The 14,514-nt window shown below is 40.5% G+C and overlaps 1 protein-coding gene across 2 annotated transcripts in view; it reads left to right on the plus strand.

Moving 5' to 3' along the window:
- Positions 1–14,514, plus strand: part of Ankrd55 (ankyrin repeat domain 55) — a 95,445-nt gene that overhangs the window by 25,438 nt on the left and 55,493 nt on the right. For both annotated transcript variants that reach the window (XM_074077486.1, XM_074077485.1), the window contains exons 3-4: positions 3,473–3,603; positions 7,480–7,589. In XM_074077486.1, the coding sequence (XP_073933587.1) occupies positions 3,473–3,603; positions 7,480–7,589 (241 nt within the window). The remainder of the gene's footprint in view (positions 1–3,472; positions 3,604–7,479; positions 7,590–14,514) is intronic.

Genomic DNA, 14,514 nt, shown 5'->3' on the forward strand with positions numbered 1-14,514 from the left:
AGGACTCTCACCAGAATCCAGTGGCAATGAAGAGTCCTCTCCCTCAGATATCAGTGGAAGCCTACTAGAGAACCTGGATTTCCCATCCCACCTTGCCATAGGAGGAGGCACCTCATTAACTTCCCTTGTAGAGCAGTGTCTCAGGCAACCAGCTAAAATAGAAGTGGATGCAGAATCTCATAACATAATACCCCAGATATCCAAGTTTAAATAAATTACTTGTCATACTGAGAAACGGGATGATCTCAAATTGAATGAAAAAGACCATCAGTAAAGGCCAACATTAAAGCAATGTTAAGGGGGAACTTTAACACTAAGTATGTACCTTAGGAAAGAGGAAAACCTCAATCACTAAGTTCTTACCTCATGGTGCTTAGAAAAAGAAGAGCAAAACAAACTCAAAACACTTCAAAGGAAAAAAGAAAAGAAAAGATGAAATTGAAACAGAAAAACAATAGAGAAAATCAGTGAAACAGAAACTGATTCATTGAAAAGATCAATGCAATTGACAGACCTCTAGTAATATTTACAAATAAAAACTGGAAGAAGAAACAAATTATTGGGAATGAAACCAAAGACATTACTACAGACCCTACAGAATCCAAAGGGTAATAAGGAAATACTACAAACAACTCCACACACATAAAGTCAATAATTAAGAAAAATGAATCAATTCCTCAAAAAAAGATAAACTGGGTGCTGAAGGGGTGGTTGAATTTGATCAGTGCATGAAATAACACACTGAATTCCATTAATATGTGCACTTAACACCTGTTAATAGAAAAGTTAAGATGATTTACCATGATTCCTCCAGTAGGAAATAGACAATTTAAATATTCCTATGACTACTTAGGAAATTAAACTCATAATTTAAAAATTCCCCCAAAAAGAATATCTTCAGGCCTAAGTAGTCTTTCTGGAGATTTCTATGAACTTTTAAAGAATAATCAACATCAATTTTACATAATTTCTTTCAGAAAAGAGAAGAGAGGAAATTCTTCTCAGTTAAATTTATGAGCTAATACTACCTTCATATCAGAACCAGACAAAGATAATATTTTAAAACCCTACTCATCAAGAGGCCTCATGAGTGTAGATTCAAAAGTCCTTAACAGAATATTAGCAACTGAATTCAGCAATACATAAAACAAACCATACAGCATGACCAAGTGGGGTTTGTTCTAGGGATATAAGTTTGGCTCAATATTTGAAAGCAAATTTAATCCATCAAGTTAACCAGTTAAAGAGGAAAAATCATATATTCATGTCTATTGATATAGAAGAAGCATTTGACAAAATTTAATATGCATTGACAATTTAAAATCTCAGAAAAAAATAGAAATAGGGAGGAATCTTCTCAATATAATAAAGTATCTACAAAGCTGGGAATGCTAGTTGGAGGCTGTAATCCCAGCTAATAGGGAGTCTGAGACAGGAGGATCATGAGATAAAAGCCAGGCTGGGCAACATAGCAAGAGCTCATCTCTTATTTTTAAAAGGGGGAAAGATAATGTATAAAGCTAAGGACCTGGTTTAGGTGGTAGAATGCCTGCCGAGCAAGGGGCATGCCCTAAGTTCAAACACTAGTACCACACACACACAAAAATCACCTACAAAAAATCCTAAGAGTAATACTTTCCTTAATGCTGAAAGACCAAATGCTTTGACACCAAGATCATGAGCAGGCACGAACATCTATCCTCAGCACTCATATTCAGTATAATGTAATATGAGTACCAAAGGCAAGAAAAGAAATAAAAAACCAACATATTGAAAAAGAAAAAACCCAAACTGTCCCTTTTTCACAATTTTATTGTCACCATAGAAAATCCTAAGGATTGCCTATAACTAATAAATGAGTTCAACAAGGTCATAGGATGTAAGATCAACATACTAACATAAGTTGTATTTATTTGTTGTAGCAATAAACATGTGGAAACCAAAATACAATAACATTTTAAATAATTCAATAAAAAAGACTCTTAGATGTAAATATAACAAAATTTGTACAGGTCTTGTATGCTAAAAACTATAAAATACTGATAAAATAAATCAAGATATCTAAATAAGTGAAGAGACATACCTTATTCATACATTAGAAAACTTAATATAGTAAAACACACAATGCTCTCCAATTTCTATATAGATTTAATGCAATTTCTAAAAAGAGACAGCTTTCCATAGGATGGAAACCACAATTACTATTAAAACTACAGCAAGATTTTTTTGGTGGATGTAGACAAGATTACCTGTAATTTGTATACAAATGGAAAGAAACTAGGATAGTTAAAATTAATTTGTAAAAGAAGAATAAAATAGAAGGAATCTGCATATACCAAATTGTAAGGCTTACTACGTAGCTGCAAAAAATCAAGACTATGTGGTCTTGGCTGAGGAGTAGATATCTAGATCAATGGAAAGGAACAGAGAACTCTGAAAAAGACCACTTAAATTATGCCTGACTGATTTTCACTAAAGTCCAGTGAAAGAAAGATGGGAGCCACTCAATTCACATAAGCAAAAGACAGGGAAGAAGGAAGGAAAGGAGAAAGGGAGGAAGTAGGAAATTGTGCACTATTTTAAGACATAGCACTTTGTGCTGCTTTTACCCAGCACAAATGCCTGTAAGTGTCTTAGAAGGGAGAGACTTGGAGAGGCACTGGGCCTCCAGCTGTAATCATTCATGAGAGCAGTCTGGACAGTACCCATTCTCAGGGATCTGTGTGCAGTTCATCAGAGAGGAATCACACTGTCAGTATGAATCTCCAGCCCAAAGACTTCTAACCAAGTCTCAGCTGGGTAAGGGGTTGTACGTGAGGTTTAGTTTCTTCACCTGAAGGAATGTAAGGCACCTGGACTCTAACTCACTTGTCTGGCTTGTTCCCACGGCCCTGCAGTTAAACAAAATGTGTAATTTCATCTCTATTTTTATTTGAGAATAAAGCACACTTAGAAACCAAATGCCTTTGCCTATATTGATTCTTAAAGCAAGTAAGTGGTCAGTACAGGCGGCTCTTTTTAGCAAGAATTTGTACAACCCAAGACTAGGCCATCACCCAGCTTTACCCCTCACCACCTCCAATAAAAGTGTGTGGAACCTGTTTGCACGGCTGGAGTTGCTTTCCACAGGTCTTTCCAGATTCCACATTGTTTAAGCCAAGTCACGATAAACCAGAATGTTGGATCCCAAATTATGCAGATCCCTGAGGCAGTAATAAATAATTTTTATCATCTGCCCAAAATATTTCAATCAACCAACTATTGCAAAATTAAAGAAGATTGAAGAAAGCCAGAAAAAAAAAGACATTTATATAAATATAGCAACAATCATCTTCATCCCTTTTCAATCCCACACAGTTCAACAGCTAAGTTTGTACTGCAAAGAGTGAAATAAATGAACAGGCAAATAGAGTCTGCTCAAAAATGTCATCAGTCAAACGATTTTAAAGGCTGTTGAAATGTCTCATTCCAGGATGTACACCCTTGATGCACGCGGTTTCTGGACGTCAAGTGGACACAGTGAAACTGCTGTTGAAGATGGGAGCCAACATTAACACGCAGGATACATATGGTCGCACAAGTTTATGCCTGGCAACCTACCTGGTATTAATGTGACATGTGTCTGTTAAAGAGGCTAAGGTGTCATAAGGGTCCCACTTGCAGAACAGTGTTCTTGGATGAATACAGCTGGCCAATGAGACTAGAACTTGGAGCTTTACTCCAATTATCTACAGGGTTGATGTCACTACTTAGAGTTGGTGTTGTGGATCTGTCATTTTAGATCCTAGATAAAGGTGATATCACCATTAGAGAAACATTCTTTTCTATCTTAACAACATCACAGTTTATCTTGGGACATCGCTGGACATTGTTGATGCATGTAAGAACGCCCACCATAAATAACCCTAAGAGGGTGTAACACTTTGAAGATCCAGTTAACATCTGGGGTGGGATGTGAGAAATGATGGGAACTGGGAAGGGTGAGGGGAGCAGAGAATGAAGGAAACACCAGGTTCTTGGAGGCATCACCAGCACATGACTCAGTTCACAGTCAATGCTTAAGTTAGAAAGTGTGTAATGCCATCCTCACTAGAGATTTCAGTTCAGTATTGCCCAACATGGAACAAGCTTGGTTAAGACTCACTGAAAGTCCCCAGGCCCCTGTCCTCTCAAATCCTCCCTGTGATTCTTTTGGGAGATCCAAGGGTTTTCTGGAGCGCTTTTCAAGCAGCCCTAACTACCATGTGGGGGACATCATTCTTCCTCTCCAACTAGAAGTCCTCAGCATGACCAGTGCCTTCTTGCAATAGCTACCTCTTGCATTTGCTGTTGCTGCTGCTGCCCAGGCCAGCCCTACTGAAGTAAAACCCTCCGTCTCCTGGACACGCCACCCCTTCCTGCCCTGTCCAGCAGAGATTGCAATGATGCATTGCCCAATTCTCACAGAGATTTTCTTCAGAACCTAATTTTTCATTTTTTTCTTATTGATGTGCCCTCTTTCTCTAGGACCCACAAATAACTCTAGATAGAATTTTTCAAAATGGTGGTCACAGATCTCTTGTTGATGTATATCCCTTGGAGGGTTTGTTTCAAATGCATGTTCCTGGGGTCCACCCAACACCTCCTTAATGAGATGCACTAAGAGCAGGATGGGGACAGTGGGGTGGAGACTGCGAGTTAAACAAACTTCCTTGGCAATTTTTGTATCTACTCAAATTTAAAGAACGCTGCTCTGTGTATGCTAGCTGAGGTCACGTATCTCGGACAGATATACAACTGTCCTCTCAGTCACCTCCCTTCTAGCACACAACCCGACAAATGTTCTTGTTACATGTTTTTGGTGTCTGAGCTGAGGAAATTTGGGTCAAGTGGTAGAAGAAGGGAGTAGAAGTAGTTTCTAGAGTCAACTGCCACTAGCCGCCAGAATATGGTGAAAACAAACTGTGCCCCTTCCAAAATCATAAAATTCAAATTTTCAAATTTCTTTGGCTGGACTGCTAGGCAAGGGACTGGGAAGAAATGCTTCTCTAGGCAGTTAGGGAATTATGAGGGGCCCCTTGGAGCCTTGACAGGTGATACCTTCACAAACAACTCTTTCTAGGAGCTCATTTTAAAAAGCTGCATGAAGATAGCAGCCTACATGACACATGTGGGGTCACTTTCCTAACTAGGCCTAGCTTTTGTGTGATTCCCTGGTAGAACCCCTCCGTGGCTCTGCTGAGGCTCACTGGGAAGAGGGATGTCCTGGAAGTTACACTATGAAGTCTACCACTCTTCCTGGCAAGGTTTGGATTCAAGTATGAAAGAGAAACGTGGCAAAAAAGGGCAGTTAGAAATTAAGTCTCAACTCTGTGTACAAATAAACTTACCATAGATGTATGATCTTGGGAAAAATCACTTCATTGTTTTGTGCCTCCTTCCTCTTTCTTTTCTTTCTTTTTTTTTTTTTTTTTGTGGTACTGGGATTTGAACTCAGGGCCTTGCACTTGCTAGGCAAGCACTTGAGCTATGCCCTGGTCCTTTTGGTTTTAGTTTCTTTTTTAGATAGGATCTCATACTTTTGCCTGGGATAGCCTGGTACCACACTCCTCCTACCTCTGCCTTCTGAGTAGCTAGAATTATAGACACGTACCACCATACCCAGCCTCTCTTTCCTCATTTTTAAACTGTGGTAAAAATGACAACTTAAATTTATCACAACTGAAAGAGAAGCACACATAGAATCAGTGAGCACATAGTTTATACCAAACTCATTTGTTGGTTCTGAATAGTGACAAGGATTTCAGAGATCTTCAAGGATTTTTTAATTTCTTTTTTTCTGAAGGAAAAAAGAAAACCACACACACACACACACACACACACACACACACACACATGGAGTTCCAGGAAATGTTGCAAAATGACTTTTTTAGTTGTTTTAAACCTTCCCTTTCCAAAAGATCTTCTGTTCAAAAACTGTAAATCTTGGGCAACTCTAAAATGTGTCCAGCTTGCCTTTCTTTTTGGGTTTCTTGATCATATTTTCTCCTTTTAATCAAAGAACTTGATAACTTAGACATTAGCAATTAAAAACATATTTAATACATTAGTAAACTATGAGTAAAAACTGACACTGCCAGAAAAATATTCACTTCTACTTAAGATTTGAGTGTTATTGGTCAATTCTGGAGAACCAAATCTGAATTTTGATGTGCTTTTGTTGACAGATTATTTTTCAGACTTTTCAAAAGCAAAAGATTCTTTTCTTATCGTTATTCTCTTTCATCTTCATGTATTTATTAACATTTTAGTTTTCAGTGCTTTCAATATTGTCATATTAAGGGAGAATCTTCAGTCATCTTTCTCATCTTGCTGGGGATTCTTGAGAGGAATCCTGAGGTGTAACTGTACTCCAATGGAGAAAGACAGAAACCCGCTTCCAAACAAAAGAGCCATATCACATTATTCATCAGAATAATGGTTCCAAGTAGTTTCATCTATTTATTAGTCGACTTAGAATTGGGTGAGTAGCCAAGGATACTAGATGAATGTAGGAAGCCTTTTCCTCAACATGGGAGCTAACTTGGTTACCAGTAGGGTAACTGGTGAAACAGTGTGAAACAGAGAGAGAGGGCTAGTTCAAGATGACTCCTGTGCTTTGAAATGAGAGTGATGGCTATGTTAACTAAGGAGACAAACATTTGAGGTGGTAATATCAGGCCTTAATCAACGTAATTAGTGGAGAGCAAGGCGCTTGCACCTTTGAGTTTCTTGGGAAATCATAGGTCAGTGAAACACAGTATTGGGGAGCCTGGTGATGGCCACATTTTAGGGATTCAGGCTGCTAGCATTAGAGGCCCAACCATATTGGAGTGAGGCTCAGGTTACCTGTCTAGGCATTGAGAAGGGGACTGACTAGAATAGTAAGAGGCTATCCTTGTGATTACCAGAAAATGAACTTTGTTCTTTGTTGAGAACCAAGGCCTATTTATCAGACATAGATAAACTGAGGCTAAGAATTAAGGCTGGGACTCAGAAATGGCTTGGAGTTCACATTTTAGAATTGGACCATGGCATCCAAGTCAGATCATTGATAAGTATGATTTGGAACTAGGCCACAGACCAAGAGGTGAGAACTGGTCAATCAGCCCCTATCATGTGCTACCTTTGTTTGACTGTAGGACCTAGGGCTGTCTGAACATACACACAAAAGGAATATTATTAAGTGGTCCTGGAAATTGAAAGGGGGAGGTAAGAGAGAGCGTCTAGGGTCAGTCTGCATTTGAAAGGGTAAAGGCCTCAGAACACATAGAAATTTGGACCTTAATACCTTCAGCTCTCTGTTGAGGTATCTAAATTGGAGCTATGGTCCTTAATGTCTTCAAGTCAAATAAATAAAACATGATTTGAACCAAATCAAAGAAAAAAAAACTTAAAGTTTGTTGACCTGTGCTATGTGAGTTTGTGTTAAATGAGCGTGTGGTTGCTCCTGCATTTCAGGGTTGGCTTGAAGGCTGTGTGAGTCTGCTCAGAAATGGTGCCAAGCACAACATCCCAGATAAAAATGGCCGCCTGCCATTGCATGCTGCCACTGCAGAGCCCGATGTAAGGTAAGCAGCCTGGCTCTTAGAACATACAAGAGGGGAGAAACCCAGTTTGCAACAGGACAACTAATCCATCGCTCTGTGGCTGATAAAAAAATGAAACTTATCTTTTGTTTTTTCCATTTGAAATTTCAGTAGACAGGACCATACAAAATAACTTAGAATAATTTTAAAGTTTAATCTTATTCCCCTTCTACTTCAATAAAACCTGCTTCTTCCTTGTCTTTGATTTAAGAAGAAATGTTTTTACCATTGGAATTCATATATTCCTTCATTCAATTAGTCAGTTATTAACTCAGTAACCATTTATTGAGCCCTTATTATGGACCAAGCATGGTTCTAGCCCCTGGCAGTGCCACAGTAAGTAAGACAGCCTCTGCTGTCCCAGAGCTGACATTCTGATGGAGTTAAGTGACTGGCATAGTTTAAACAAAGAAACTAGATAGCATCCAGTAATGGCCAATGCTTTGAATAAAATCAAGCAGGGTGAAGCAGCCATGACTGAGCAGAAAGATTAACACCTAAACCCTGAGTTGAGCCCAGGTCAGGAGTCAGGAGGTGGCAAAGAAGTCTGAGGCAGGAAGCCAGGGGTTTAGAAGGAAAGCCAGGAGTGTGTGTGCCTAGAAGCCACATAAAGAAATATGTGGGTCAAGGAAAGTTGATGATTGAGAAGGTCACAGCTTTGTAGGACAATTGAAGCAAGAAAAAACTTATGCCCAGACCAAGGGTAGCTTCCTTGTTCCTCTGTGTCTAATTTTCCCTGTCTCCATTTTTTGAAAGCCTCTCCATGCCACTGGTGCCAGCATTTCCTACTACAAAATTGTGACATGATGAACTCTTCTTTTCCCTTTGCTCTACACAACATGCCTCTGACAGGAAGTAAGCATTCCCCAGTCCAGGGCAAGGCCAGCACCACAGGCAGTATCTGCTGGGTGCCTCACCCTCTTCACCCATGTTCTGAGCTAAGAGCTAAAACCCCCAAAGGGCTGTAATCCTCCAGCCAAGGGACAGTAAGATTTCTTCATTTCAATCTCTTTTACAGAAAGTAAAAGGATTTGGGAAATTACAGAACCATTCCCAAAGCTTGTCTCTTATTATCTTGGACTATATCCAGAAATAACAGAAAATTAGGCTTTATCCAAAAACTAACAAAGCAAGGAAATTTAGCGATGAAACAGCAAAGCCAGACAGTTAAAAATCAGGAAACATTGTTCATAAGGGGATGACTCCCTTTTGAGGAATTAGAAACACGAGAAAAAAAAAAAAAAAGGAGAATGACTCTTTTAGACAACCCACATACATATTTGTCCACAGAGTATACTGTTTCTCCAAGAGTGGTCTTTAGAAAATAAGTTTAAAAACACATCTTTCAAGATTATTCTGCCTCAATTTAATGCACTTAACTCCCCTTACCTGCCTCACTCAGAGTAATTTTAAAATCTACTGATTCTAAAAGTGAAAACCCTACTTAAGTTATAATAATTATAGCTATGATGACAAATAAAACCCAAAGCTTCAGCGTTTAACACAATAAAAATGTACTTCTCAGACATGTCACAGTTCAATTAGGTGTTCCTAGATGGTGGATGATTCCCTTTCACTTGGGATTGGGGACATCACTTCTCCCATCTTGTGACTCTATCTCTCTCTCTAGGATCACAGAATACCCCTCACTCAGCCTGCAGATGGACGGAGTAGCATAGAGAAGCCTAGCTTGTTTCTGTAGACCTCAGCCTGCAAAGGGCACAATTTACATCTGTTCTCATACATTAAGAACTAGTCATTGAATGCTTCTGGGTATAATGAGCTCCAGGGAATACAGTCCTTAGTCAGGAATCTACCTGTCATTCATGATTTCTATCCTTGGATTTTGGTGAAAAGCAAAGGTCTCTGCCATCAGCCCATTGCACCCAAGGATTGAACTAAGCCTTGTCAGTTAGAATTACCTTTGAAGTCAATTAGCTCAATCCAGTAGGTTCATCCTATGAAATCAGTGCAGTAATAAAATTGAAAGCCAATTCAAGTGTATTTTCTCCTTTGTGGACTTGGATATCTATTTCTTAGTATACCCAGTAAGGCCCCCAGATACTCTAGGATCTATGTTGCATTGCTGTAACTGGGAGAGCAGAGAGTGGTGGTTTCCCTATCTCTTGAAATGATAACTAATGACCCAGCCACTACCCTTGGATGAATTGAAATCAGAAAAATAAACATCCTTTTGTGCCCTAATGGCATAGTTTTATTGTCCTAAATGGACACTTGATTCTGAAAGATAAAATCCTGCTCTAGTTATACCAGCTGCTTTAAATAATAAAATAGACAAGTTAAGATTAACTGTTTTAAAACCAAAATTAGTATTTCTAGTAAATGTTCTCCAAATATTAATTAGGTTTAACGCTTAACAACCCATATAGCAAATCAACTAGTTTAATTACCTACAGAGCATTTGAAAACCAGCTTGCCTGACCATACTGCCTATGCAATTATGTTCCTAAAAGTTCAATATCTCCTAGTTTTATTGAAAAATGTATGGTCACTGGAGAGCTTAATAATATCTGCATTAAACATTTAAAGCAGAAACTGGCCAAGCCATGCTCTGTCACAGAGTTGGGCCACAGTCACTCACTGTTTTTGTATCAGCATAACTTAGACTTATTTTCAGAGAAAAAGCTCAACTGCTCTGGCTTGGAAATACTGCCTAACCCTACATTTATATAGAGAAGGCAGAGGCCTCCTATGAGGCTCCGTGAGCCTGTTTGACCATTAGGTTTTCTGAAAGGGACACAAGATTAGGCCATCTTGGATAATCACTAAAGTACATAGGTCTCACTTAACTTACAGTGACGAGGATGATGACGGCATTGGCTATCACCGTGTCCTAAGCAAAGTCCTAAGTGCCTTCTATGTACTGCTTCATTTAATCTTCACCAGTGCTCTCTGCAGTAGGTAATAATTCTATCCTCATTTCACAGATGAGGAAACTGAGGCACAGGGAAGTTAATTACCTACGGTACGTGTGAAGACAACCTGTTCAGTGAGTCTGTTGTACTCCTAAGAACCACTGTTCTGGACCTTATAGAATTTCTTTTAATGCTCACATTTTGTTAATAAGCTCTTGGCCTGCATTGAGAGGCATTATAAAAATCAGCCTTACAGACTTCTTGGTTCATTATCAAAACATAGTTTATTCATTACAGCATCTAAAAAATTGTACCTAAGAAACCGCAGGAAAACTTCTACTAAAGGAGGAATCGCTGTGCTTCTCCTAGGAAACTATTTTGTATTTTTGTTATATGAACACTGTGACTTATGATTGTGTTTCTCTCTTTGTATATTTAGAAAATTCAAAATTCAATTTGAGTCCTGCTTTGGCTTGCATATAGGACTATAGATCATGTCTTCTTTTTTCTGCCTTTATTTTCTCTTTGTCTAGTTTCTTTACTTATCCTGGTTTACTCCATGTAACTGAAAGTCATCAAAAGTTTTTCTTGGGGATGGCTAGGAGTCAGATGAATTTGAATCTTTGTGTCTTTATCTGTCATTTTATCTTGGACAAGTTAATATGTCAAGGATTCACTAGCTTTCTTGTCTAGGAAGTAGAGAGGATGCAGTACTTACCTTATAGAAAAATAGGCAGAAGCAAATGCGAAAAATATGTAGAAACTACTGAAGATGGCACCTAATACATTGTCCACGTTCAGGAAGTGTTAGTGACAATGTGAATTTATTGACATTGACAATGATAATGATGGAAGATAGATAGAAATGAATACCATGGATAAGCAGTAAAGAATGACACCCTTTTATTGCCATCCCATTAGCTCCCACCCTGGCCTTCCCCTTGGCACACACGGGTTCACAAACAGTCTGTACACATACATAGCTCTGTGTACATGCAGTCCCAAATCCCAGAGCGTGCATACACATTTACTGCACAGCATGCTGGTGTATGAACAGCACTCCTTCTGATGTTGACCAAGGGACATGCACTGCTTCCAAACTTCAGAACCCAAGGGACATTTAACTCAACCACCTAGCTCCACTAAAACTCCTTTTGCTACCTTCGTTAGTGCAGATACATCTGTATTTTTCTCCTATTAGTAAGCAAATGTACAGGCCACGTGGTGGCCTTGTGCAAAGATTTTTGTATGAGTTTTAACGAACTACAGAAATGATCCCTGAAAGTGTAGTCTTCTGTATGAGTTTTCAAGTTTCCTGGTCCTTAGGTTTCCAAACAGCAAGCTCTTCCCACTTGGTGCTGGCTGGAGGTTATTCAGAGGGAAGCCTCAAATTGAAATTTCTTGTAAACAAGCCAAGAGGACACTTCTGTTAGCCTTTTGCCTGCAGAGGAATTTTTGGCTCTTTGATGGAAACAACTCCCTTGTAAACCCATCAGTTCCAATCTACATCCTCAGCTTAACCCAGTGCAGTGGAGGATAAGTGGTTTATAATGATGAACGCGAAGACATGTTGGATAGATAAAAGCAAAGGAGCACAGGCTTCATCTCACCAGTCCCCTTTCTGCTTGGATTCCCCTGCCACTCAGCAGGTCCACGTTTTTCTCCCTTTCAGCTCCCCAGGGCTTTTCTTGTTCCCTTGGCTGGGACATTCAGAGGGCACTCCTGTGAAAGAAGGTGCATGATCACTGAGACAAAGGTCCAAAGAGAACAGAGTTGTGCTTGTACAATGCTGTGCATGCTAGCGTTGGAAGGCAAGCAATAATTTCCTCTGAAAGCAGCCACCGGGCTCTCCAAAGGCCTTTTGCATGGTCTCCATGGTTACCAGCAGATTTTTTTTTTTTTGGTCCCAGTACCACAGATCCAGGAGCTCTGCCTCTTTTCATTGCTTTTGACTACTGCCAGAGGGCTTCCTGACTCATTTCCTTGGGGTCCTGTTTTCTAGTTACCAGGTAAAGTGCTCTTACCTGAGGCAGTTTACTACAACAAACTCACATCCAGACAGCTTCAGGACAGGAAGGGGAGATGGCTAGCTTCCAGACCATTTTTTCCACCTATCACTGGGCTGGTCAGCACCAAGACTGGAATCCTCAGGGACCAGGAAAGCTTACAAAAAAAATGGCTCCCATGATGTTCCTAGCTGATCCATTTCTCAATCTTTCTCTCTCTGTCTGTCTGTCTGTCTCTCTCTCTCTCTCCCCTCACTCCTACCTCCAAATCACCCCTAATGGTGGTCAAGAGAGACCCAGAAAAGAGAGAGTAGTAGGAGCTTTTTAAAAACGAATCTTCGTATAGAACTTGGGGCGGGGTACATAAAAGCTATTCTATGTTCTTTGTGTGCACTGATTCACCTAAAAGTCATAGCAAATCTTTAGGAATTAAGTATTACTCTCTCCATCTTGCAGATTGAAAGAAAAAAATGTAGGCCCTGAGAGAGTCAGAGCTTGCCCAAGGTCCCTGGCTGGTTGGTAGGAAGCAATGATTCTATTTGTTTCGTTTGTTTTTTGTGGTGCTGGTAACTGAACCCAGGCCTCACACATGCTAGGCAAGTTCCAAGTGCCATACCACTGAGCTACACAGGGAGCAAGGATTCTCACAGGCAGGATTCTGCTCTTCGGCTCACACATTGTCCCACATCAGGCTGCTGTTTAGGATCCAAGCTTGTTGTCCTGGTTCCTGGAACAAGGTGGTCCTTCTACTGCTTCCTGGAAGATGTGAGGGCAGGAGGGAGTTTGAACTGGTGCTAATGGGGTCATGGAAGAATACTTAGCACAGAATGCAAGCACCGGGACAGAGGTCTGCAAGTTGTCTGCAACTGAGACAGATATGGACAAGTATGGAGCAGATTTCCTCCATACCATACCACACAACAGCAAGGAAACACTGAACTGGAAGCCCAACACCTAGATTCCAGCTCAGGTTAGGCCACCAAGGCATTGTATGGTGGCTTTAGCCAGCAGTGTGGCCCTCGGGGTCTTTGTTCTCATAAAGGACACACACACACACACACAGAGTGAATGAGAGTGATAAGAGAGAGACTTTATCTGTAAATTTATGTCCAGCTTTGAAGACCAATGAATCTTAGAGAGTTAGGAATGGGATGAAATCAGGCAACATAGATGGGCACCCATCAGTCATGGTCATGACAGAGGAGGCAAGAAATATAAGAGGAGGCAATTAGAGAAAGCCCAGTGAAAATCTATTTAATATTAACCAGCAAGAGATAGTGATATAACTCCCCACCCACCAGACCTGGTGGTACACGCCTGTAATCCCAGGCTGAGGCAGGCTTGTTAGTTTCAGGCAAGCCTGGGCTCCATAGCCAGACCCAGTTTAAAAACAAACAAACCAACCCCTCCCCACATCACCCCTATCTGCTTCAAAGGAGCAGGAAAATGTCACCACTCCCTAGGCCAAAAGGGCAAGGAAGGGAGCAGTTATTGGAATTTCTGAGAGCTTCAGTGGCAACTGTAGCTGTAGAGGCTGTGGCCCCACAGAGGCTGACATTTTTGGTAGAGGAAGAAATCTTTGCCCAAAAGGGAGCTGACTTCCTCTTTCCTCCTGAACATGTTCTCACTGGCCAAACCTAATAGGGAGTCAGAGAGAAAAGGGACCTGGTTGATGCCATCCTTAGAGGTCAGCCTCAAGCAGGACTTTGCAAAGCAAAGATGAAGCTGAGAAGAAATAGACAAACATCCAGTTACAAGGTTCAACCCACAACTTTCGTGGGAACACTCAGGATGTGAGAAGTCTTGCTCTACCTAGCCCCATCCTAATCTGCCCACAGCCCTACTTCCCTCCAGGTGATCTTTCTGTACTGGACCAGCCCTGGAAGAGCCTGTCTGGCCTCAGTTGAGCTCAGTCTTCGAAGGGCTAATGAAGAACAGCCACACTGATCACAACTCCATCCTGCCTTCCTTCCCACTCATCCCTAGCACTGTAGACAAAGGGCCCTAGAGATTAAACACTGGCCA

Source organism: Castor canadensis, chromosome 6 (genome assembly GCF_047511655.1).
Source record: "Castor canadensis chromosome 6, mCasCan1.hap1v2, whole genome shotgun sequence".
NCBI classification, from domain to species: domain Eukaryota; kingdom Metazoa; phylum Chordata; class Mammalia; order Rodentia; family Castoridae; genus Castor; species Castor canadensis.